Genomic DNA, 12145 nt, shown 5'->3' with positions numbered 1-12145 from the left:
GGAGGTGCCATTTCCATTCTGCATCATTGAACTCTGGTACTTCTTTGTTTTTTGAAAGCATAAAAGCTGTAATCTGTGAAAGTAAGTCATAGAAATGTCTCAAAACTCTCCCTTGACTCAGCCAATGGACTTCTGTGTGGTACAGAACATCTTCATAGGCAACATTTAGCTCAGACAGAAATTCCTATAATTGTCTGTGATTTAGTGCATTAGTTCTAATGAAATTAACACAAGATACCACAATTTTCATAACAGAGTCCCACTTCAGTGATTTACCACATAGCAGCACATACTGGTGGATGAGGCAGTAGTGAATGGCTATTGGATGAGTGGTTACATTTGTCCATCTCTTGGTTAATGCGAGCAATTACTCCTTTCTTAGACCCCACCATGCTAGGAGCACCATCAATTGTCACACAGTCCAGTTCCAAATCCTTCACAGCTTGGAAAACCTTCTCATAGATATCCTCTCCTATAGTTGTTCCTTTGATGCTTTGCAATGCAGCAAGCTCTTCTGTGACTTCGCAATTGTCATTTGTCCTACAAATAAAAATTAGAAGTTGTGCAGAATCACGAACATCATTGCTCTTGTTGAGTGCTAAGGAAAAATAGGAATGTTTTCTTGTGGAGTTTTGCAAATGATGCAAATTGTCTCCCATTTCTTCAATCCTTCGTGTAATTGTAGATCCTGAAAGACTAACTGTACTAAATAAGTCTGCCTTTTCTGGACATATCTCTTTGGCAACTGAAAGAAGGCACTCTTTAACAAATTCTCCCTCCATGAATGGTCTGCCAGTGCACGCTATTAGCTTGGCAACTTGAAAACTTGCTCTCAGTGATGAAATATTTAGCTGCTAATGCTTCACAAAAGTATTTTGCTGAGTTATTAATGTATTTTTCAGTTTTACTATTTCATTTTTTATCACAACTCCAACCAAACAATCATATTTATCTTTATGTTGAGTTTGATAGTGTCGACGCAAATTGTATTCTTTGAATACAGATGCTATATTCTGGCATATCAAACACACAGCTCTTTCCTTGTACTGCATGAAAAAGTAAGCATAAGTCCATTGTTCTTTGAATATTCTACACTCCGAGTCAATTTTTCTTTCTTGACGTCATTGTTTCCTAGGGATTCCAAACTGCTATTAGTAAAATACCAATAGACACGCACATATGTATATATATACATATACATACAGCCCTACAAAAACAATATACCATCAATAATTTTGCCCACACAGAGGCATACAGACTGCACTCCCCATCAGTGCAGTCGGATCTGTGTCTATCAATACAGCCTTCCCAGTCCACATCATTTCAGCCTCACCAGTGGCCATATTGGTGGACCTCCACTTTTACCTCAGGCTCCCACTGGTGTGGTGCAGGAACTGGCACGATTACAGAGCCGGTTCCTCCACCACCTCTCCAGTTCACACTGAACTCACACAGGGTAAGACCCATGCGATCAGATTCCATAGCAGGAAAAAAAGAAGGCACGGCACTAGTGTGTGTCCTCTTGTATGGATCTGTAATTATAGACGGTAATGCAAAAAACACATGCGTCACGTCCCCCACATAGTACAATGGCAACCATACTCCCCAGATGCACAACATAATGGCCCCTGTAACCTCCCTCTGCCCAAAAGTCTCTCCCCATTAATACATAGTACAATGGCCTCCATACTCCCCAGATGCACAACATAACGGGGCTATTATGTTGTGCATCTGGGGGAGTATGGAGGCCATTGTACTGCTGTGTTTCCCCCAAAATAAGACACTGGCATATTAATTTGACTCCCAAAAAGCAGGGGGTGTCTTATAAAACACCCAGTGGCAGTGGTGGGCTTCTCACAGTAGAGGCCCACCACTGATATCACAGGCCAGATCACTGCTATTTGATGCCTGTATACAGTACTGGAGATGGGTCTGTAACACTGTACACTGCTGTCTGGGATAGCGGAGGCAGCAGCACTGGCTGGGATGGGCCTGTCACACCTTGCACAGGCCCATCACCGCCAACACTATACCAGGCAGCAGTATACACAGTGCAAAAGGCCCTCCCCCAGATCACCGCTCACCATGCTGACGTCTTCCATTGTGCAGTCACGTAATCCTTTGTGCAGCGCCTTGTTCTCATTCAGTTACTCTTAGAACAAGGTGCCACGCAAAGGATTATGTCACCAGAAGTAGTACTGTACATGAGCGATTCTGGGCTTTGCGGTGCTGCCACATACAGTACTCCAGAAGCTGCATCCTGTGCTCCTCTCACTGACCACCAATGAAAGAGGAAGTGCGGTGGGGGCCAGATAAATAGCCTCAGGGGGCCGCATGTGGCCCATGGGCCGTAGTTTGGGGACCCCTGGCATAAATGTCTCTCTCTGAGATTTCCCTTCTGGCATACTGCCTCAGTGGACCAAACTGACCTAAGGTTCATCTATATGTAGAATTAAGGGGACGAATTAGATGATCTCTAAGTTACCTTTCATCCGAAAATCTTAAGATTTAATCCTAGGTGTTAATTTGATATAGTCTGATGGAACCCCTTTGGCCCCTCAAAACCTGGGGCAAGAGATCCCTTAGCATTGGTAGCCCAGTGTTTTAGCCCTGAGTGCAGCATGATATATTGCAGAGAACATTGGATTGAAATCACAAGACCTATGTTCAGATCCCAGGTTTTAATGCTTACCTGACCTGGGTGATCTTGGCTCAGTCAACCTCCAGTCTTCTGTTTCCCTGTATTAAGAAACTGATCTAGATCAGGGATTCTTCCTCGTTTTGTGGGTATCATCGACCAAAATTGGCAGTCTAGTAAAGTCTGCGTTCTTCTCAGAATCACATTTTTAACTAATTGAAGGACATGGTAAATTTTAGTTAGAGATTACTGAAAATAAATGTTATTTTTTACCCATACAATTTTATGGACTTCATAAAATCCATCCACAAATGCAAATAGGTAAACTGAGGTCCAGAGAGGTAGAACATGTTTTGCCATGGCTCCTAAATTGTAGAACAGAGATTAAAATTCAGATCCTCTGAATCCAAAGCCACTGCTCTTTTCATTGAGTGGCATGCATAACCAATCTTGGGGTAGTACCAAGGCGTTCAATAGATTTCATTACCTCTTACAGATTGTACTGTCATTTATTAGTCAGGCTCATCAAAACAGAAAAAAAGCCAGTTACTATAAATAACATATGTGGGTTATCATGTACATTATTTAGACTAAAAATCGTAACCACTAGCAAATGAGCCATGATCTTAGAAGAGTAAATATGAGGTTCCCAAAATCAGAAGGAAACAAAGGAACCTCAGTATATAATTCAGAAATTGCATTGGATAAGATGACACTTTTAAATGCCCCTGACTGCCACTCAAAAATACCAAAGCTTCTAGAGACAGGAGGTCCTGGGTTCAAATTTGATCTCAGATACTCACTAGCTGTGTGACCTTGAGCAAGTCACTTGATCCCCATTTTTGCTCAGATTTTACTGTCCTTCTTTGGAACCAATACACAGTATTGATTCAAAGGCAGAAGATAAATTTAAAAAATACCAAAACTTTAAGAAAATGATGAATTATCTTAGGTTCAGTATTGTTTTTAGTTGCTTGTGAATGGTAGACATGGAAAGCCTAAATAAAAGGAATGAACTGATAATCTGAAAATTTTACTATACTTGATAGGATTGCTATCTTGGACAAAACACCAAAACTCATTGGTACTCTATTTCTTTATCTGTAAAATGAGGAGGTTGGACTAGAGGGCATCTGAGGGCCCCTTCCAGCTCTAAACTTGTACTCCTAAATCTGTAAGGTCCCCCTCTATATTATATGATACTAAACCCAACTCAGATTTCCCCTCCTCCATGAAGGCTTCTTGATTCCTCTCGCTAGAAATCAATCCCTTTTCCTTCAGATTTTTCCTAGAACCTTTTTTCTTGGATTTCTGCTTTGCTACTTTCATATTCTCTAAATTCATATAATTAGTTGCATTCCAGATCCTTCTGGTAGGCTGTAAACTCCTTGAGGGTAGGGACAATATTGTTGTTGTTTGCCCTTCATCCTTGAAGAGGAGCAGTGACATCATGGGGTGATGCTTTGACTCATGTGTAAATTGGATATACATGAGGCAGAGTTACCCCAAGTCATTAGCCTTGCTCTGTCTTCCAGAGCCATCACAGTCCAGTAGCAAGACAAAAATTGCCATTCCCAGGGACTACGTTGTACATTATTTTTGTATTTCTTAATATTGACTGGCTGGTTACCTATTCAGTAATTGACAGACAGAAACCCATCATAACATGGAGGCTCTTGAGTCAGTTATAACTTACATCTATAATAATAACATTGGAAATATTGCCTTGGATATTCCGTTTTTGGAGGCAATTTTGGATACAGAAGGACTAAGACCTAAGAAAATAGTTCCTCTAGTTTGGAGGGGGTTTGTGTCTCCTCAGAATTTTTTCCTGTTTGGAGAGAATGGAGTCTTAAGTGCAAACTAATGTGATATAAATTGAGTTTGTCTTAAACCTTCTAGTTACTAGTTAAACCTACTAGTTAAAAATTCTAGTTGACTCAAACCTACTAGATTCCCTTTTGGTCAACGCCTATTACAGGAAAACAATGATTTGTCAGCAACCACAAGATGGCATGCGTGGTCCACCAGTGATTTTTGCTTTTTGCTTTTTTTTTGTTATTGTTGTTTTTCTCCTCCATTACTGTCCTTGCTTTGGGGAAAAGCATTCTGAGATAAAATGATTAGAGAAACTCTTTTAAGATGCCAAGTGCTGCTAATCACCATAGTATTGACCTTTGATTCATAGGAACCAGAAGATCTGGATGTCCCATTTCAAAGCTTTGCAACAACAAGGAAGTCACCCACCTCCCAGGGCTTATTTTCTTGTCAGAAAATGAAGGGTGGGGATAGGTTACATAACCTCCAAGGTTCTCTCTAGCTCTGACATTCTTCATTCCAGTTTTAATGTCTTTTGTTGTAAAGTCTTGTTTAGCTCTGCCATTCTGTGTTTTGTTCTCCGTCCTAACATTCTGACTTCCATGATCCCTCCTTGTTCTCCCATTCATTTTCTAAGATCCCTTTCAGTTTTGACATTATGTGATTTTATGTTCTGATATTTTATGTTCTAAGGCCCTTTCTATGTCTGACATTCTATGTTCAAAGGTCTCTTTTAGTTTTGACATCATGTAGTTCTATTTTCTGATATTCTGTTGGTTGACAAGCAACTATTAAGCATTTTACTCTGTGCCAGGTACTGTGCTAAGCTGGGGATACAAGGAAGGCCAAAAATTGTTCTTGCTCTTGGGGAGCTCACAGTCTAAATGGGGAGATAACATATACATAACTGGCTACGCGTAAGATTTGTACAAAAGAAACAGAGGAGAATGTCAGAGGGGAAGGCACTAGGAGCTGCAGCGACTGGGAAAGACCTTCTGCCAAAAGTGGGATTTGAACTGAATCTTGAAATAAGCCAGAGAAACACAGAGGTGGATATGAGGAGGTTCCCCCCCCCATTCCAGGCATGGGAGCCAGCCAATGAAAGGACACAAAGGGGGAGATGGAGTGCTGTGTATGAGGAAGAGAATTAGGCCAATGTCACCAGATCACAGAGTTCATGAAGGGGAGGAAAGTGTAAACTATAAAGGTAGGAAGAGGACAGATTGTGAAGAGCTTTAAATGCCAAACAGTGGATTTTATATTTGATTCAGAAAGTGATGATAATGAGGCATTTTGAGGAAGGGAATGACCAGGGTTAGAACCAAGCTTTAAGAAAAATCACTTTCTCCTAGCTGTGTGACCTTGGGCAAGTCACTTAACACCCCTGACCACTCTTCTGCCTTTGCTTCTAAGACAGAAGATAAAGGTTTTTTAAAAAGTTCACTTTGCCAATGTGTAGAGAATAGATTTGAGTAGAAGCTTGAGGCAAAGGGACTGGTTATGAAACATATGTAAAAGGGGAGGCAGCAACTGGGAGGGAAATTGGGGAAGTCCTCATGAAGGAGGTGGTGATTGAATTGAGTTTTGAAGGAGATGAAGGTTTCTCCAAGGTAGAGAGAGGAGAGAGGGCATTCCTGGCATGAAGGTCAGCTAATGCAAAGGCAGAAAGCTGGGAAATGGCCAAAGACACATCCCAATTGCTTTTCATACAATAGAGTGTTGTATCCATGGCGTACAGTGGTGTGAAAGAGAGCAGTGATGGTTGTTTCTCTCATTTCAGTGGCAAGATGCCTGAAGTGGATTATGTGGTCTTATCTGAGTGGTTTGACTGGATTGTGAAGAACATTGATGTTTCAGTTGATTTAATAGGTAAGAGATTTGTGAATCTTCCTGACCTGTCCTACTGTAAGGTAAATATTGCTTTAAGCCCTTTTCTCACCATGTAACTCTTGGAAGGACATGGTGGCTGGAGGGCAGATAGCATTTAGTAATAGCTTCCTGGGTGCCAGGCATTGTGCTGAATGCTGGGGGATATAAAGAAAGGCAAAGGACAGCCCCTGTCCTCAAGGAGATCACCATCTATTGGAAGAACTTAGAATTAGTAGAGAAGAAAGAACACTGAATCTGGAATTATCGGTCCATTATAATCCTGGCTTTGCTGCTTTCTCTCTATGTATCTTTGGACCACTTACCCTCAGTTGGGCCTCATTTTCCAGCACTGTAAAAGTGAGGAACTTGGACCAAGTGATCTCATATGGCTCTAGATCCCAAGAACCTATTGTCTTTTGGAGAAGGGGAGTTGAAAAAACTCATTCATGCTGGATAGCCTCTTTCTTTCTAAGTGAGATTATCTACTGATAGGAAAGAGAATGAGAAGGGTGTTGGGGCCTAGAAGAGAGTGGGGAAGATTTAAAAGGATTGGGCTAAGGATAGAAAAGTAATTGGGAGAAGGATAAAAGGATAGATGAGGGTCCTAACTGGGACTAGAGAGCATGAATTTCTCCAGCAACACTTAACATCTCACAAATTTGGGGGAAGAAGAGGGACTGAGTAGGGGGGGTCTGTGGTCAGCAGGGTGAGAGCATTGGTACATTAGAGATGGGGGGATTCAAATATGAAAAATTAATATTAAATTGTAATGATTTTTATGTGAAGCCTTTCTTGAATCTTGGATTTTGAAGGTCAATTAGCTTCTAAGCTAGAGTAATTTGCTCTTAGACATTACTACATTTTTGTTAGAGGCACAGTAGAGACCTGCTCCTTATTTATTTTTATTATTAAAAAAACCATTTACCTTCTGTATTAGAATCAATACTGTGTATTAGTTCCAAGGTAGAAGAGCAGTGAGGGTTATGCAATGGGGTTAAGTGACTTGATCAGGGTCTCACACAGTTAGGAAGAGTCTGAGGATAGATTTGAACCCAGGACATCCTAGCTCTAGGCCTGGCTTTCAGTCCATTGAGCCACCTAGTTGTCCCCTCCTTATTTATTTTTAAATTTTTAGGAAATGAAGTCAATTTTAGGTAATGAAGTCAGCAAGCTCTATCTGCCATCTTGTTCTGCAGTGATCCAGCTATGTGGCAGGGAGGAAAGGGCATGTTGGTGTCCTTAAGACCCAAGATGATAGGGGAAGATTTGGGATCTCTAGGGCTACCTTCTCAGTGGCTATTTGTCAATAGGAGTTGTCCAGAGGAAAGACTGAGTGAAGGAATCTCAAGGGATATATAAGACATGTGCCAGAGGAATTCCCATTAGGATTGTGGAGGGAGTCTGGTGGCCATTTTAGATTGTCTTGAGCAGTCGATTAGTAAGTTACCTTCAAATGAAGAAATACTGCCTTTTGAGAATTTCAGTCATTATGAATACATGGAACCACTTCAGAGGATTTACACTGATTAGGACTTAGCTGAATAAGCTTGTATTTATATCTATCCATGCTTACTAGTTGTGGGGCCTTGGGCAAGCAACTTAAAAAGCTCTCTCTGCCTCAATTCCCTCATCTGTAAAATGGAAATAATACCTCTCTCCTATAGAGATTTTTTTTTTATTTATTGAGGATATCAAATGAGAAATTTGCAAAGCACTTTGCAAACCTTAAAGTGCCATATAAATGCTACTTCTTATTAGTTAATGGAAGCACCCAACCCCAATAAAATGGTAGCTTTTAGTCATCATTATGTCAATTCCCCCCTTTTTTAAGCCTTTTTAAGCCTTTTTTTGCCATTCACTAATCAACTAGGTGACAGAGTAGATAGAGTGATGAGGCTGGGATCAGGGAGACCAAATCAAGCCTCAGACTCTTAACTGAGTGACCCTGGGCAAGTCACTTAACTCTGTTGGCCTCAGTTTATCAGTCAAATGAGCTAGAGAAGGAAATGGCAAACCACTCTAGTATCTTTGTCAAGAAAACCCCAAATGGGGTCACAGAGAGTCAGATATGACCGAAAATCAAACAACAATCAGCTTTTTTATACAGAAGTCAAAGGCAGCTTATTGATAACTATGTTGTAAACTTTACCCTGTGGTTGTACATTCAAATATTGTTTCCTAATGGCAGTTTATCTCCAGACCTCTCCTGCGGCTTGTTACGAGAGATTGAAGCTGAGATGCAGAGAAGAAGAAAAAATCATTCCATTGGTAAGGAAACCTTTTCTGTACTGAGTCAAGTCCCTGGATCCTTCCTAACTGTGTCTCTGTCTTCTTTCCTCCAGCCTTATTATTTGTGCCTTTGCTGACCCTCCTTCCTTTTCCTCTCCCACTCCAGTAGTTCAAAGATCTGAGAATTTGTTGCACAGGTTACTCCATGTACTAATGAAAATTACTACTCCTGCTTGCCTTAATAGATAGTCTATTGCTATGGCTAGGAAAAAATTCATCACTAAGTGACTAGTCTTAGGGTAATGAATCAAGACAAAGTGAGGCTGGTCCTCTGATGATAGCCATCCAGTTTGTTATTAGACCTGTGAAAGCCTTTCTTTGTCCTGGCATTCAAGGTCTTCCACAATCTGGGGTGCCATCTTGCTTGCATACAATAGATGCCTCCTCACATAGGCTGAGAACCCACATCATTTTGAGGAAGAGGGCTCTGGTTCTCCCTTCCATCCTTATTTCCTTTGGGCTTATATCTTTATTAAAATTTGCTTTGCTCTATATTGATTGTGAAGTTAGTATGTTACACATTTGTGCAATTCTTTCTTCCTCCAGACCTCCATCTAGATTCCAGGCTCCCTGTGGGCAGGAACCATGTCTGACCTAGCACGGTATTTTCCACTGTATTTTCCAGCATGGTGCTCTGCATACTGAAGGTGCCTAGTAACTAGCAAATTAATTTGTCTTCTCCTTACGATCCCTGCTAACTCTGAAATAGGAACTGGATATAAAAGAACTTTGGCTTTTCTAAACCAGTGTTACTGCCCCCAGCTAACCCTGAATTTCTGCTGGACCTGCAGAACTCCTCAGAGGGAAACAGTCCATCTTTGAAGGGGAAGCTCTCACTATTAGTGTACAACACAACAGCAAATGTTTATTAGACCTCTGCTGTATGCAGATAGCCATGCTCAGTGCTAGGGGAGGTTTAGGGTGTTCCTGAGATGTGGTCCCTGCCCTTATGGAGCTCCTGGGGTGCAAGGAGAGTAAGACACCAACACACATTCAATATGCAGTAATACCTAAGTGTAATTATCATGTATTATCATCCTAATGATGATCATATTATAAATTAAGTTTGTAGCATGCATCTTTTTAGCCAAGGGCTCCATCCATTTGTGTTTCTGAAAAGCCAACATCTATCAGCTCCCTCTGGAAGATCAGTTAATGTTACTAAAAATTAGTTTGAGAAAGAAGGCAGTCACTCTTTAAAATATATATATATATTTTTTTTTTCCAATGACATGTAAAAACAAATCTTAATGTTTTCTTTTTTTTTTTAAATTTTGAGTTTCAAATTCTCTCCCTCCTATCTTCCCTTCCCTCTCCCTGAGATGGGAAGCAATCTGATATAGACTTTACATGTGCATTCATGAAAAACATTCTTCCATATGAGTCATTTTATGGAAGAGAATGTGAACAAAAAAAGAAGAAAGAAAGTGAAATAAAATATGTTTCATTCTGCATTTAGACTCCATCAGTTCTTTCTTTGGAGGCAAATGGCATTTTTCATCATGAGTCCTTGGGGATTGTCTTGGATCTCAGTTGCTCTTGGATGAATGAATAGGTGCCCCAGTGAATAGAGCTTTGGACCTGGACTTTTTAGAATTGGCATCTATCCATAGTTGGGCAAGTAACTTAAAGCTCTATTTGCCTCAGGAAGATCTGAGTTTGAATCCTTCCTCAATTGTGACCCTGGCTTAGTTACTTCACCTCTTTCTTCCTCAGTTTTCTCATTTGTAAAATGGGAATAGTCAGAGCACCTGCATCATGGGGCTGTGAGAATCAAATGAGAAGACTTACGTTAAGTACTTTGCAACTCTTAATGTACTATGTAAAAGCTGGCTGTTATGATTGAATGAAAATGTATTTGTTATTATGTCAGCTAGTGACTAAAAAATTGAGACTATAGTTCACAATGCATTTCCCCACCACTACAACAAGGGTGCAGAATAGTGTTCTCCCTGTTTTCTGAAGAGAAAACAGGTTTGGAGAAGAGAGGGGTTGCTAGGGAGGAGATTCAGGCATTGGGAAGACAATTAGCTCAGATTCCAGGTTCCATCCAACTCTGAGACTTCTAGTATCTTTGACGCTGATCTAAAATTTCAAATGAATATCCTAATAAAAAGACTCCAGCAATAAGGTCCCTGAATTATGTGCTGTAACCCAGTTGGATTCACTCCAGGGATGAAAGGATGGTTCAACATTAGGAAAATAATTAGTTGTATAAACAACAGAAATAATGATTGTACAGGCCCTTCTTGTCATGGTAACATTCCAAGATCCTTGTTATGAAATTGCCCATTGCTGCCAAGTTAGTCTGAGATTCCATGGAATTCAGGAGGGCTTCCTTCTCTCCCTCTTCTGAGAGTTGCCGTGAAGGTGACTGTTTTGTTGGCAGGAAGGTCTGAAAGGTTGGGGTGATCTGGTTACAGAGAATCACTGGTCTCCTGGGAGAGGAGAGGGGCCAGGCAACCATTTGCTACTGGATAGGTAAGAGGCAAAGCAGCAAGACAGATGGGCGTCTCATGTCATTTTGGCTTGAAATTGAATTGCGCTAGCTAGGGAGGCAGAAGTTCATGCTAATGAGATGAGAGCAGGATGTTTGATGGAAAAATAGCTAACTTGATGGGTCAGACGGCTACACTTATTATGTCACACAGTGCATAATAAGTGTAGCTTGTATTTATATAGTGCTTTATGTTTACAGAGTGGAATCCCATCTGTTCCCTTCATGCATTCTAGCTGTAGCCAGACTTCATCTCTTACCTCCGTGTTTTTATACAGCATAGATTTTGCTCATGTCGAGCAAGCCTCACTTTAGCTTTGTGTGTTTGAATGACTTTACAGGAATATTTGGAAGCCATCCACCAGCTGTATGAGGAGTGGCTCATTAAGCAAACCCTCTTCAGAGTGCCCTCTCCTGTTCTTGTAAGTATGTTTACCCCAGCTCTCCCAAGAACAGCAGGATGTCTTGGGGCTTTCCAGAAGGATGCTCACCAAGCTGTGAGTTAGAATAAGGCACCATCCATCTGGAGGGGGTGACGGTGGGTGTCGGGGAGTTGCAGGATCTCTGGAGTTAGTTTACAAGGGGAGCCAGCATCATCTGGTTCTAAACAGGACTCCACTCAACTTTTAGTCTGGGGAACAAGTTTGTTTTCTCTCTCTCTCTCTCTGTCTCTGTCTCTCTCTGTCTCTCTGTCCTTCCTTCCTTCCTTCCTTCCTTCCTTCCTTCCTTCCTTCCTTCCTTCCTTCCTTCCTTCCTTCCTTCCTTCCTTCCTTCCTTCCTTCCTTCCTTCCTTCCTTCCTTCCTTCCTTCCTTCCTTCCTTCCTTCCTTCCTTCCTTCCTTCCTTCCTTCCTTCCTTCCTTCCTTCCTTCCTTCCTTCCTTCCTTCCTTTCTTTCTTTCTTTCTTTCTTTCTTTCTTTCTTTCTTTCTTTCTTTCTTTCTTTCTTTCTTTCTTTCTTTCTTTCTTTCTTTCTTTCTTTCTTTCTTTCTTTCTTTCTTTCTTTCTTTCTTTCTTTCCTTCTTTCCTTCTTTCTTT

General features: G+C 41.0%; 1 protein-coding gene across 4 annotated transcripts in view; it reads left to right on the top strand.

The window, feature by feature from the left end:
• TK2 (thymidine kinase 2) overlaps positions 1-12145 on the top strand; it is a 110313-nt gene that overhangs the window by 95627 nt on the left and 2541 nt on the right. For all 4 annotated transcript variants that reach the window (XM_007477102.3, XM_001371804.4, XM_016427658.2 and 1 more), the window contains 3 exons: positions 6237-6325; positions 8514-8593; positions 11453-11533. In XM_007477102.3, coding sequence (XP_007477164.1) covers positions 6237-6325; positions 8514-8593; positions 11453-11533 — 250 coding nt within the window. The remainder of the gene's footprint in view (positions 1-6236; positions 6326-8513; positions 8594-11452; positions 11534-12145) is intronic.

This window comes from Monodelphis domestica, chromosome 1 (genome assembly GCF_027887165.1).
Source record: "Monodelphis domestica isolate mMonDom1 chromosome 1, mMonDom1.pri, whole genome shotgun sequence".
Classification (NCBI taxonomy): domain Eukaryota; kingdom Metazoa; phylum Chordata; class Mammalia; order Didelphimorphia; family Didelphidae; genus Monodelphis; species Monodelphis domestica.
This window is presented reverse-complemented; position numbering and strand designations above follow the sequence as displayed.